The 14196-nt window shown below is 40.9% G+C and overlaps 1 protein-coding gene across 2 annotated transcripts; it reads left to right on the top strand.

The window, feature by feature from the left end:
- top2a (DNA topoisomerase II alpha) lies at positions 1 to 13809 on the top strand. 2 transcript variants are annotated; one of them, XM_085284123.1, is made up of 35 exons: positions 1 to 183; positions 876 to 1022; positions 1166 to 1256; positions 1373 to 1436; positions 1551 to 1696; positions 1898 to 1995; positions 2088 to 2300; positions 2615 to 2788; positions 3068 to 3169; positions 3283 to 3420; positions 3512 to 3650; positions 3738 to 3895; positions 3985 to 4110; positions 4826 to 4936; positions 6716 to 6821; positions 6968 to 7077; positions 7223 to 7315; positions 7394 to 7508; positions 7721 to 7842; positions 8203 to 8351; positions 8643 to 8874; positions 8953 to 9087; positions 9209 to 9409; positions 9548 to 9743; positions 9915 to 10006; positions 10094 to 10246; positions 10346 to 10429; positions 10607 to 10807; positions 10919 to 11039; positions 11512 to 11670; positions 12006 to 12189; positions 12271 to 12326; positions 12424 to 12543; positions 12671 to 12909; positions 13262 to 13809. In XM_085284123.1, the coding sequence occupies exons 1-35, from the start codon at positions 166 to 168 to the stop codon at positions 13409 to 13411; spliced, it is 4743 nt and encodes a 1580-aa protein (XP_085140249.1). In that variant the 5' UTR covers positions 1 to 165; the 3' UTR covers positions 13412 to 13809. The 2 variants fall into 2 exon arrangements, with proteins under 2 accessions (XP_085140249.1, XP_085140248.1); XM_085284122.1 differs by having other exon boundaries at positions 2 to 183; positions 11509 to 11670.
- The last annotated feature ends 387 nt before the right edge of the window (positions 13810 to 14196 follow it).

The following is a 14196-nucleotide window of genomic DNA, read 5'->3' as shown; positions in this document are numbered from 1 at the left end:
ATAGCTGGCGGGAGATGTTGCCACAAAATTTCGAATATTCATACTGGGACCTCAGCTCAGACAGCCGTTATTATTATTGGGGGTAGCTGGGATTTATTTAGCTTGTTGCAAACCTAGAGTGTACTATATTTCAAACGAAGGGCTTTAACATTAAATACAAGAAGAATGGCTGAACCGTTGAAGGTAACGTTACTGTCGCTTTCATATTTGCTGCTAACGTGTTATTAGGCTTACGTGCTAACCTGCTACAACTGTAAGCTAAACTTCTAAGAAACAATTAAAGGCACTTGGCTAACGTCGTGAGCTGCTTAATGTAATAGTGCGCGATGTTTAGACGTAATAATGCACTACTTGCAGAGTGTCCCTTTTAGTAATTTAACAACTAGTCCTAACTCTTGGCACAGCAGCTTGTAAACATTAACTATAGCTAATGCTGTTAAGCCAGTTGAAATGGTGTTACCCCTGCATTCATTCTCCTCGCATTATTTATTGTGTTTGAAATAAAAACTGTCCTTAAATACTGAGCTAAACCCTGTCCTTGAGCCTCAAATGTAATCAGAGCCAAGCAACTTCAGGGGGGTGTTTTCTCTCCCCCCGTACATTTACATTGTTGTGTTTTTGTGCAGTAAAACATGCAAAACTGTCAGCAAGTAGCACTATAGATGATGTTGATCATTATATTAAGGTTTCCTGCAGTACAAAGATAAGTCCCATCTTCGTTACGGTGCAAGGCCTATAGAAGATATCAGTATATTGATATTATTTTCATTTATTTTTTGCACTGTGTGAGGTTCAGTTGCTTTCGTTATGCATGATGACAATAAAGAGTGTTGAATGATGAATCTTAAAAGATAACCTTGTGTCGTTTTCATCAGGCCTTTTTGGAGAACAAGCCGGTGGAAAAGCTGAAGAAGGATCCTAAGCGGCTGTCAGTGGAGAGAATCTATCAGAAGAAGACGCAGCTGGAGCACATTTTGCTCAGACCGGACTCCTACATAGGCTCTGTTGAGCCTGTCACTCAGGTAAGAAGTTTTAAAATTTCTTTAACAGTCATGTGTATATTTAAAGCAGTTTTTTGTTTGTTTTGTTTTTTGACTGCACAATTATGGTTCTTATTGCATGAACACATGCAAGCTCCTTGTGATTATTTAACTTTTTTCTTTAGCAAATGTGGGTGTTTGATGAGGATGCTGGACTGAACTGCCGTGATGTGACCTTTGTGCCTGGGCTCTACAAGATTTTCGATGAGATCCTTGGTAAGTAAAAAGCTCTTGCAATTATAGATGTCCATGACAAACCTTTATTAAACAGTGTTTTAGCTCCAGTAAAATGTACCGGTAGTAAAAATAGATTTTACTTTCTCTTCCCATAGTAAATGCAGCTGATAACAAGCAGAGAGATAAGGGCATGTCCTGCATCAAGATCAACATTGATCCGTGAGTTGTGTATAATGGTGCACTACCAAGTTTAAGATATTAAAATACAAAGTAACTCTACTACAGCTACCAGCTGACAAATCAAGCGCTTGTGTATATTTTTGTTCCTTTTAGTGAAAACAACACCATCAGTGTATGGAATAATGGGAAGGGTATTCCTGTGGTGGAGCACAAAGTGGAGAAAGTCTATGTACCTGCTCTTATCTTTGGACAGCTCCTCACTTCAAGTAACTATGATGATGACGAGAAGAAAGTCACTGGTAAGATTGATACATTTGAGTGCTTTATATAATACTGATTGTTTTCTGTCATTCTTAATGAGAAAATATTCTGTATAATTACAAAGGCTCCCTTCAACATCATTATGTCCAACACAATTAATGCTGAAATTTTAGCGTTTTATTAGGAAAAAAGCCTAATTTAATGTTCAATCTGTTCCTAACTCTATAAATGTTCTTCAGGTGGACGAAATGGATACGGTGCCAAGCTTTGCAACATCTTCAGTACAAAGTTCACTGTCGAGACTGCTTGTAAACAGTCGAAGAAGTGCTTCAAGCAGGTATGAAGGAAGATCGACCTCATTTCCCACTTTCATTTTTATGTCTTGATTGGGGAGAATGTCATTTTCTGTTATGCCCATGTCTTCCATAGACTTGGTATGACAACATGGGCAAAGCAGGGGAGGCTAGCATCAAACCGTTTGATGGAGAGGAATACACTTGCATCACCTTCAGACCAGATCTGGCCAAGTTTAAGATGAGCATCCTTGACAAAGACACAGTGGCTCTGATGACCAGGAGAGCCTATGATATTGCTGGATCCGCTAAGGGTGTCCGGGTGTTCTTCAATAGCAAGAAGCTACCAGTAAGTTACTGTGATCTTTAACTTTTTTCCGTTAACTCTTAATGTTTTGGGAAGTAATTTTATTAAGCTTTTTAATATATTATGTGTATTTTAAATGTTGACTGAAGACTTCATTCACAAAGTTAAACCTAAAATCCAAAGCTTTTTGTGGACTTGTAAAAAGTAGTCACTTACCTGACTTAAAATTATTTCTACTAACTTCATTTAATGAAATATTTGATGTCAGCAAGACAAATCTTACATGTTACGTCCTAATTTGTTCAGGCTAAAATGCATTGAAAACTGATATAAACTGTATGAACTTCACACTTAAGGTTACAGGTTTCCGTAGCTATGTGGACATGTATGTGAAAGACAAGGTGGATGAACTGGGTGGTCCTCTTACTGTCATCCATGAGACTGTCAACGAGCGCTGGGAGGTCTGCCTCACCATGAGCGAGAAAGGTTTCCAGCAAGTCAGCTTTGTCAACAGCATTGCCACAACAAAGGTAATAACTCAGTGCATTGGATTTGATCTAATGCATATATTGTGTCTATGTGTAGGCTGTTGTTAAATCAGTAATTTAAATGATTAAGTTTGTTGGAAAGCTGTCTAAATTTACATCTTTGAGCAGCTCTGAAATAGTTTAAGAATGATTGAACTAGACTGAGCTCTCTTGGCAGCCAAGCAGAAATCCGGCTGCTCTCCAGCCACTTTGTATCATTATGATTAAGACCTACGGTGTTTATTCTCTAAATGGATCTTGTTTTTGTCCTCTGGACTTTAGGGAGGCAGGCACATTGATTATGTGGCTGACCAGGTAGTTAGCAAGCTCATTGAAGTGGTGAAGAAGAAGAACAAAGCTGGGGTGACAGTCAAGCCTTTCCAGGTATTCATTTTATTTATTTTTTTTAATGAAAATGAATATGTAAGTGTATTCCGTAAAAATGTTTGTTAACAAAATGCACAACTGAGTGCGCTTCACGTTTTTTTTCCATTTAGGTGAAGAACCATATGTGGCTGTTTGTCAACTGCCTGATTGAAAACCCCACCTTCGACTCTCAGACCAAAGAGAATATGACTCTGCAGCAGAAGAGCTTTGGCTCCAAGTGTCCCCTGAGTGACAAGTTCATTAAACAGGTGCTGATGAAAAGCCACCAGCAGTGTATTTCTCACAAGTTTAATCATTCATCGATTTCACTAACTGGTGTCCATCCTTTGTTGCACTTAGGCCACATCTTGTGGGATTGTGGAAAGTATCATGAACTGGGTGAAGTTCAAGGCTCAGTCCCAGCTCAACAAGAAGTGCTCGGCTGTTAAACACACAAAAATCAAAGGTGTGCCAAAACTGGATGATGCCAACGATGCAGGTAATGTGCGCCGCAGTCGGTACAGTCCAGCATCCCGAGAATGGAGATGACCTGCAGTCCTACTGTACTCACTATATTTTCTCACAGGTGGGAAGAACTCCATTGGCTGCACGCTGATTCTTACAGAGGGAGACTCAGCCAAGACACTTGCTGTGTCTGGGCTGGGAGTGGTCGGAAGGGACCGCTATGGCGTCTTCCCTCTCAGAGGAAAAATGCTCAATGTCCGGGAGGCTTCACATAAACAGGTTAGGCTAGCAAAAATAATGATTGCTTGAATCATCTATTTATTTAACAGCTGTAAGTAAAACTTGTTTGATTTTTTTTTTCTAATCAGATTATGGAAAACGCAGAAATCAACAACATCATCAAAATCATCGGTCTTCAGTACAAAAAGAACTACAGTGACCCAGAATCCCTCAAGAGTCTGCGCTACGGCAAGATCATGATCATGACAGATCAGGTGTTTTGGCTGATCTTTATTTTCACTCCTTTCCTATCTTCCCGTGTCTTATTTGTGTTGATAATATTCAGGATGTTCATGTTTCTGTGCCTACATATATGTAAGAATAGGTCTTTGTGACCATAATGGTTTTCTGTCCATACTGGCCCTGAAGCCTTTCATAAGGTGCTGCAGGAACAAATGGTGGTTAGAGCAGGTACAAATCCAGTGTAATGTTAACTGTGAGCCCAGTTTTAAGAGGAAACATGCACTTAACCTGAGGAAGGTATCCTTCCCCTACAGCTGTGAAGAGAGCTACTAAGTAATTTTCACTGAGCATGACTTTGAAAGCTATGACTCAATTTAGATTAGTGGGGCAGCTGAAGCTTCATATGAGCCTCAGATGGATGTTTGAGTGAATTTTTAGTTTTTCTTCATCGAGCAAGGCTTATGAATTTTGTTCATCATTTGCCAACACTGACTTTCAGATGGGAAAAACAGGATCATCACTACGATTTCTAGTAACAATCCACATGTCCTCTCACATATATGGGGAAATAGAATCTAAATTGGTGGATGGATGCATGTTAAAGACGGACTTCAAAATCCCAGCCCACTATTAAAAACTATTTTAGCGCTACTAATGTTGTCACAGAGCACTTTACTAACCCTTTTTTGTCATCACTCACACACAATTACTTTGTTGCAATATATCTGACCTGTGTTATTGTCACAGGATCAAGACGGCTCCCACATTAAGGGCTTGTTGATCAACTTCATCCACCACAACTGGCCTTCGCTGCTGCGTCACAACTTCCTGGAAGAGTTCATCACTCCCATCATCAAGGTATGTAGATGCTCTAAAAAGCCCTTTGCAGACTTGCCATGTGCAATATTGTTGGCTTCATCTGGCAGTTTACATGATGTGTTCTTTCATTCAGACATGGATCGCTTACAACTTCATACCTACAATAGCAATAGAGAGAGTTGTGATGTGCCATGTTTTGTTGTTACAACACAACCGAGTAGGGATGGGTATTGTTTAGGTTTTATCCGATACCAGTACCAAACCGGTACATTTGAAATGGTGCTCGAACTGGCGCTTAAAGAATGGAGAACACAAAATTGGTCCAAAAACCTCATTTTCAGCTGTTTTTTTTTTTTTGTAAAAAGATAACAATGTTAGCCTTTTCTGCAGCTATAGGGGATTTATGGCATCACTCTTGGCTGGAAGCAGTGCTTAAACAATGGAAAAAAACAAACTTTGTCCAAAAACCTCTCATGTTTAGCTGTTTTCCACTTTTTCTTTGGTCATTTTAGCCTTTTTGGCCAGGGTGAAGGGAGTATCTGCCATCAAACAAGAAGACAGCCGCATGTAACTACGACGGTGTTTGCTAGTTCACCTTACATGCATTAATGTAATAACGCGGTTAGCCTACTCAACGTAAATTACACACTAACAACATTAAGCTACTCACGCAGAGAAGAACAGCTGCTGCTGCCATCATCATCCGTCATCATTTCTGCTACACTGGCAGGGCTAGGGGCCAGGACTCTCCTCTTCGGGTTTTTGGGGGATGTTGCATAACAGGCAACCCACCCGCAGTAGATGCGCTCGGTGTGTCTGCGCTATCAAATACGGCGCAGTTCTCGGCTTTTAACAAAATGCTGTACGTCGCCAGATGTTTCATCAGATTCGAGGTGTTACCTCCTTTGCACAGTATCACCTTAAAGCACTTGTTGCAGGCTGCTGAGTTTGCATCTTTTGCTGTGAAGTACAGCCAGACTTTGACCGCTTCGCTTTGGGCATTTTTAATCTGTAGCTCTGCTCTAAAAGAACGTACGTACCTGGGCCCGACTACTAAGCTTGCAAAGGTAAAATGATTGGCTGGAATCCAAAGTGTATGACATCTCAGGGGGAAAAAAAAAAGCTCCGAAATAAAGCAATGAAATGTGCGCTGCTTTTCGGTCTGGTTACTACCGTTAGGGTACCCATCCCTACAACCAAGTAATATGAGTTTGTTCTTCTAAGACAGTGGTGGGCAATTCCAGGCCCCGAGGGCTGGTGTCCTGCAGGTTTTAGATCTCACCTTGGGTCAACACACCTGAATCACATGATTAGTTTGTTACCAGGCCTCTGGAGAACTTCAGGACATGTTGAGGAGCTAATTTAGCCATTTAAATCAGCTGTGTTGGTTCAAGGATACATCTAAAACCTGGAGGGACACCGGCCCTGGAGGCCTGGAATTGCCCACCCCTGTTCTAAGATCTTATTGTTCTTATGAGCATTCTTCACAACATGCACACATTTGTTTTGTTTTTCTTCCCTCAAAGACACCTGAGAGATGCACAGTTGAGCTATGGCATGTGCTTATTTGTTAATGTGACTGAGTTTTTAACCATGTTGGAAATTTGAAACGATACTGCCATCTGCTGTCAAAACCTCAGAATACTCAGAGCTTAATGGAAAGCTTGGTCCCCCCCCCCCCCCTTTTTCTTTTTAATTCCAAGTTACTTTTAAATTAAAAATCCACATTTTTTCTAATAATGTTAAAATGTGAAAAGCTTTAAATGACTATGCGTCAAGAACCATGGTGATGGACATCTTATTTCTGTGTCTCTTCAGGCGTCTTTCAAGAAAAATCAGCTGTCTTTCTACAGTATTCCTGAATTCAATGCATGGAAGGAGAGCCAGCAAAACCACAAATCTTGGAAAATAAAATACTACAAAGGTTTGTTACAAACCCCTGTGTGGTAGTAAAACGGACAAGTAAGCAACACATAATGCATATGGCCATTGTCATTGTTATAGTTTCTATATTGTTTTGTTGTAACTTGTACCATCTCTTTTTTTCTTTTGTGGCTATTGCCCATCTAGGTTTGGGAACCAGCACATCGCAGGAAGCCAAGGAGTACTTCTCTGATATGCAGAGACATCGTATCCCATTCAAGTACTCAGGACCTGAAGACGATGAAGCTATCACCCTTGTAAGATGTTAGCCATCTGTGTCGATCATTCCTTGGCCAATTTATATTTGATCTGGACTTTTTAAACATCCTGTAGGCCATGACTAACAGTTGGAGCATTAGTTCTTGGGTCTGTTTTTACAATTCTTTTTTTCTCTCTGGGAAGGCCTTTAGCAAGAAGAAAGTGGAAGAGCGAAAAGAGTGGCTTACCAACTTTATGATTAACAGACGCCAGCGCAGAGAGCACAACCTGCCTGAGGTAATGTCTGTGCAACTGGTGAACTCAATATCTTGTTTCTGTTCTGTTAAGTTTGACTGTTTTACTGTCTCTTTGCAGGAGTACCTGTACGGTCAGTCAACCAAGTCCCTGTCGTACAATGACTTCGTCAACAAGGAGCTGGTACTTTTCTCCAACTCTGATAACGAGAGGTCCATTCCCTGCCTGGTGGATGGTACGTGAAATAATGATAATTAAGAAAAAAGGAAAGATTTAAAGCCATTAACTAATTATGGAGAAATAGAAAGCTGAGAGTTGTCCAGATCCAGTTTAAAATTTAAGTCATTTGAGCATGTGTTCAGGGAAGGGTTTGCTGAGTCTTCTTGACAGGTGTAAAAGGTTGTGAACCGCTGGTCTAATGTCTGGATGCATTTGTGTTTACATCAGGACTGAAACCAGGTCAGAGGAAGGTGTTGTACTGTTGTTTCAAGAGGAACGACAAGCGAGAGGTGAAGGTGGCACAGCTGGCAGGCTCAGTGGCTGAGATGTCGGCCTATCACCATGGAGAGGTGAGGTGGCTTTAATGTGTGGGTTTTGTCAGTGTGTTTCTAATTTAGATTCTTGGTTTGACTTTTCAGTTTAACTGTATCATTTTTATGTTCAGAAAAATGTTCACTTCTTTTTAAATAGGCTTTGCTTTTGAATACTGTATGTTATTAGCCATCAAATTCTTATATCTAAGGGTAGCTGTCAATTTTGCCAGAACTTGAATTGTTACACATGGAGAAGGTTCCGGTAAAATAAAGTTTATTTAAAGGAAAGTAGAAGCAGTGATCTTTCATAGAAAGATTTAAAAAAACAATGCAAGTCATTCTGGCTGTACATAGCTGTTTCTGTTGTATTTACTCTAAACTCTTTCTTGTTTTCAGGTCTCTCTGATGATGACCATCATTGGTTTAGCCCAGAACTTTGTGGGAAGCAACAACATGAATCTCTTGCAGCCTCTGGGACAGTTTGGAACCAGATTGCACGGTGGCAAGGACTCTGCCAGCCCTCGATACATCTTCACTATGCTCAGGTACGCAGGATTTCTCATAGATTTAATAACGAAGTGCTTATGTAGGGAGCCAGCAACCGAAAAGAGGCTACTATTGGTCAGTGTTAAGAAGGCTTATTGTAGTTAAACCGCTGTCACTTCTTGCACTGCTACATCATGCATTGTGGATGAATGAGTTGTATGTAAGTGTGTAGAACTATCAGCCCATGTTCTGCACTTTTTTTCATGAATCTAAAAAAATGGGGACAGTTTTTTACATGGATTAGTTACTGAGTCACTAACGAAAATTCTCCCACCAATCTTTACTTCTAGCCCCCTCGCCCGCCTTGTTTTCCCAGCAGTGGATGACAACCTGCTCAAGTATAACTATGATGACAACCAGCGCGTAGAGCCTGAATGGTACATTCCCATCATCCCCACTGTGCTTGTGAACGGAGCCGAAGGCATCGGCACAGGTTGGGCCAGCAAGATTCCAAACTACGACATTCGTGAGATCATCAGCAACATCAACCGTATGCTCGACGGCGAGGAACCTCTGCCCATGGTCAGGATGGTTTCCTGAGATCTGCCATGTTGGGTGATTTGCTGTGCAAAAACTAAGTGCTTGTTTTTCCTCCTACAGCTTCCAAATTATAAAGACTTCAGAGGCACAATTGAGCAGGTGATGGATAACCAGTACTTGAATAGTGGAGAGATCTCCATCCTTGATTCGACCACTATTGAAATCTCTGAATTGCCTGTAAAAACATGGACACAGGTTGGTCAATTAAGTCATTTCCAGAACATTTTGCCATATGTACGCATAGTGTTTATTAGATTGACTCAAATAAATACCCTCTTACCCTTTTGCTGAACTCTTCATGTACTTTCTCGTCTAGGCTTACAAGGAGAATGTGCTGGAGCCGATGCTGAATGGCACAGAGAAGGTTCCTCCTCTCATCACAGACTACAAGGACTACCACACTGACACCACGGTGCGCTTTGTGGTCAAGATGACAGAAGAGAAGCTGAGGGAGGCTGAGGCTGCTGGCCTCCATAAAGTCTTCAAGCTGCAGAGCCCCCTCACCTGCAACTCGATGGTAATGATTGCCACTTATTTGCACACATTCACAGCAGGATGAATAAAGTCGTCTATTGCTTTCCTGTGAAATTTCAAACATTTATCCACATATTTCCAAACCCTGTGAAGCATCAGCATTTTTCCCTTTGTTTTCCAGGTTCTGTTTGACCACGTGGGTAGCCTGAAAAAGTATGAGTCTGTGCAGGATATCATCAGAGATTTCTTTGAGTTGAGGATGAAGTACTACGTGCTGAGAAAGGACTGGTTGGCAGGCATGCTGGGAGCAGAGAGCGCCAAGCTCAGCAACCAGGCTCGCTTCATCCTGGAGAAAATTCAGGGCACCTTGGTCATTGGTAAGTGCAAAGTTTCAAATAGATTCTGTGTTGTTGTTTGTTTGTTTGTTTGTTTGTTTTCAAGCACATTTTTCAATAACAGTGGAAAATCCTGTATATCTTCTGATATAGTTATTCATAGTTAGTTTGGTTGTTCCTTGATTAGTGTTAATGCTGTCCGTGTGTGTGCAGAGAACAAGCCAAAGAAGGAGCTGATCCGCATGCTCCAACAGATGGGCTACGACTCCGACCCAGTCAAGACTTGGAAACAGGCTCAGGAGAAGGTGGGACACTCTGATTCCGACAGTTCCAACAAAGTTCAGCTACAACAGAGAGGGATGTTAAATAACCATCTGTGTGAACTCTCTTAGAATGAGGAGGAGATGGAGGAGGAAGAGGAGGAGGGGGAAGGAGGAGAAAAAGACGACTCGACTGGACCGGACTACAATTATCTGCTGAGCATGCCCATGTGGTTCTTGACAAAAGAGAAAAAGGAGGAGCTGTGCAAACAGAGGGATGCTAAGGTGAGCTATGCGGCAAACTTAGTGATGCTTTAAGCTTGAAATGGTAGATTATTAGCTCCTGTGTTAAGGTCGTGTGTTTCTGTCCTAACTCTTGTACAGGTGACAGAGCTAAACACCCTAAAGAAAAAGAGTCCAGCAGACCTGTGGAGGGAGGACCTTGCTGCCTTCTCTGAGGAACTGGCGGTACTGGATCTTTTCTGTCTTCCTCTTTTCTTTTCCTTTTTCTGCTTTATATCCAATCGGTGCACTTTGTTAGTCATGTGATCAGATTGTGATAATGTTATATCTAAAGAACAACTGTGATCGGTGCTTTTGCTCCTGGTCAAACTTGTGATGTATTTTTCTTCTTCTTGTGTTTAGCGGGTTGAGGCAAAGGAAAAGGAAAATGCCACCCTTCCTGTAAAAACTGGAAAAGGCAAAGCAGTAAAGGTGAAAAAGGAGACTTTGCCCACTCCACAGGGCCGCCGCGTCATTCCACGTGTCACCAGCACCATGAAGGCTGAAGCTAACAGGAAGGCTGATCTGAAGAAAGGAGAGGGCAAGAGAGGAAAGAAAATCAAGGTATGTTTTCATATGTGATTGTGCATATAAACTGTTTTTTACATTAACACATTCAGAACAACAAACTGCCCAAAAGTAACATTTTTCTTGACCTCATTTCTGTCTCTGAAGAGTGAAGATGTTGTGATGAAGATGGAGTTTGGAGAGGATGCAGAAAATACAGAGCCGGTTGAGGAAACGGGCTTAGCTGCACGGCTGAGCAAGAAAACCAAGACCCAAGCAGCAGAAAAAGGTAGAAATGACTGTTCAGGATATCGCCTGGAAATCATTTCAACTATGATCACACACCTCTGCTTACTGGTGTAACCACGAAGCTCTTTAGTGAGATCTAGTGGCAAACCTGTAACAATACACATTTTGCAGACTTGACCTCCACAATCCTCGCTGGAGCAAAATCAAAATTAGCCTCAAGTTTTGAAAATTTCCGGCTCTCAACTAAATGATATTGTACTCCGCCAACATGGATACAAACTCCATTTTTGGGGAATTAAAGTTTAGATTATGTTTTCAACAACCTAATCCAAACTATGCAGACGTTCCTTCATGCACACAAAACTGGATTGTGTAAAATTTGGTGCTTGCTATAACATTCACTCAAAAATGTTGATAATCATAAGCAAGTTGCTATAATAAATATCAGTTTGCACTTAAATTTTACATTGTTGTTTAAGTTCATAAAGAAGTGCATTTCTCGTGTGCAGCAGCATCAAAGACGGGCAAGCAGACCACTCTTCAGTTCAAGCCTGTTACCAAGAAGCCCAAGAAAAACGCGTGGTCAGATGAGGATGTCGGCCTGTCGGACAGTGAAGTAGAGGCAGAGGAAGCGGCTGCCCCCAGAGAGCGCGTAGAACGGAAAACCAAAGGTGAATCTGCTTGATGGCCCACACTGCTTCCTCTGCTGATGGATAACTCTTTAAGTGGTGTGATTTCCTATTTATTTATGTTATGTTTGTCACACCTAAGTGTTTTAGATAATTAAAAAATGTAAATATTAGACCAAGATAATAGAGTAAACATAAAATGCTTTTTCTAAATGAAGGTGTTTATTATTAAGATTATTAACTTATCTGGAAATGAGCCAAATTGAAGGGTTTTTGAGCAGCATTTTAACACCTCAGCTTCTCATGCTTGTTTTCTTTGACAAAGCGCAGCATTACTAAAGCTGCCTTTTCATTTTGTTCTTTTTTTACTGTTTAAGCTGCGGTGAAGTACAGCATGTCTGACAGTGAAGATGATTTTGATGACTGGGGGAAGAAGGACGCTCCAAAAAGGAAGGCTTTAATAAGTGACGATGATGATGCAAGCTTCGCCCCAGATCCCAGCACTGTGTCGGACAATGATGTGGACTCTCCAGCTCCGCCTCCCAAAGCTCCAGAACCCACGTGAGTATAAGAAAAACCTTAAAACGTATCTTTCTTTTGTTTTAATGTACCTTAAAAACAAACCTTGTCTTTTGTCTGCAGGAAGAAGGTAGCAAAAAGCAAATCGACAGTTAAAAAAACAGACACAAAGTCGAGCTGTAAGTATTTTCATTTAGGATCATAGTTTGATGAATTTGCGAAATGTGGGGCCAAGGCTCTGAGGACTGGATATTTTGTCTCTGTGGCACTTTACAGCTCTGTCAGACGATCAGGAGCCAGCATCCAAGCCTCCAACTCAACGTAAAACCAAAGAGGCCGCACCGAAGAAGCCCGCCGCTGCCAAGAAACCAGCTGCATCCAAGAAGAAGGCTGCAGGTAACACAGATGTTTGTTTGGTCTTATAAAGGTCACAGGTAGATTTGAGCACATGATCATTATAAAACAAAGAAATCAACAAATTTATCTTTGGAATGTCGTTTTTTTTTTTTTCTTTTTTCTCTAGATGTGAAGCAGCCATCTATCTTGGATGCTCTCTCTAAACCCAAACCTGCGTCCAGGGCTCCTGCTGCCAAGAATGTCCCGTCATTCGACTCTAGCGACTCAGAGATTGAAAAGAAAGCTCCCGTCACAAAACAGAAACCTGTTCTTAAACGTAAAAAGAACCTCAGTGATGACTCTGACAGCAGCTCCTCAGATGACCTCATGTCACGACTCAAATCCAAGACGACTGCTGGCACCAAGGTCAGTTTTTATACTGAACACTCGTTTTCTATTTATGTGTTACGTCATAAGATGTGATTCAAGTATTTCAGAAGTTGGCATATTCCTGCAGTACAGTAGCCCAACCTCAGGAAGTAAAACTCTAAATATAAAATGAAATACTATAAACTCTGACCACGAAAAAGTGGCTCAACAATGAAGCTATTAAAAGAATAAAAGTAGCTTTTTAAATGGTGACATTTGAAATAAAACTACTGACTTAAGTAGAACAAATGATTCTCTGCTACACATGTTTAGATTTTAAAGGTTTCCTGTATGCATCCTGTGCTAATATAATCACTGTTAATCCTTTTAATCTCCTTTTCTGCTACAGAAGAGCAAGAAGTGGGAAGAGGATGAGAGTTTCCAGGTTTCAGACCCTGAAGAAGCCGCTCCTGTAGCTGCAGCACCACGGGATAAACCCTCACGGGCCCGGAAACCCATCACCTACAACCTGGACTCAGATTCAGATGAAGATTTTTAAATAATAGTTCTCAAATTGTTATTTCGAAAAGATGAGTCATAAATGTTGTAGTGTGCCATGCAGGTAATATTGCACTCATTTTATCTGTTGAAGTTCAGCTGCATTTACACTCACCTCATATATGGACCTTGGACCAGCAATCTGTAACCTTTAAATTTAAAAAAAAGACATAAACAAAAACTCACCATTGTTTATTTAAAAAAAAAAAAAAAAAAAAATCGTATTATTTCAAAGAGAAGGGGAAAAAAAGCTGGTATACAAGTCTAGTTTTAATAGTATTTGTTCTTAGCTTCTAGGCGTATTTTGTAATCCACTTGTTTGTGTTTTGTGCTGTCCTGTAAATATTTCTTTGGCTGTTCAGTTTATACCTTTAAAAAATAAAGTTTGTTTTTATTGATTGCATGGTGTGTTTGATTTGTGTCACCGGGTTGTGTTGGGGCTCCTGTTTAATGAAAAAAGCTACTTGCTTTAATTTTGTAGAAAGATTTTAATGCAATGCAGCAGTAGGAGCATCCAAATATACACTATATTGCTAAAAGTATTCACTTATCTGCCTTCAAACACATGAATTTGAGTAAACTCCTGTTCTTAATCCTTAGGGTTTAATATTGGCTCTGCAGGCCAGTCGAGTTCTTCCACACCAGACTCATGTCTTTATGGCCCTTGCTTTGTGCACTGGTGGACTCGTCCATCAGATTGCCAGACAGGAAAGTGATTCATTGCTCCAGAGAACACGTCTCCACAGCTCTAGAGTCCAGTGGTTCCATCCCAGACTTTGTATTGAG

Source organism: Mchenga conophoros, linkage group LG8, assembly GCF_057382185.1.
Source record: "Mchenga conophoros isolate Kocher_MC1m ecotype Shallow Benthic linkage group LG8, M_conophoros_male_GT1.1, whole genome shotgun sequence".
NCBI lineage: Eukaryota > Metazoa > Chordata > Actinopteri > Cichliformes > Cichlidae > Mchenga > Mchenga conophoros.
This window is presented reverse-complemented; position numbering and strand designations above follow the sequence as displayed.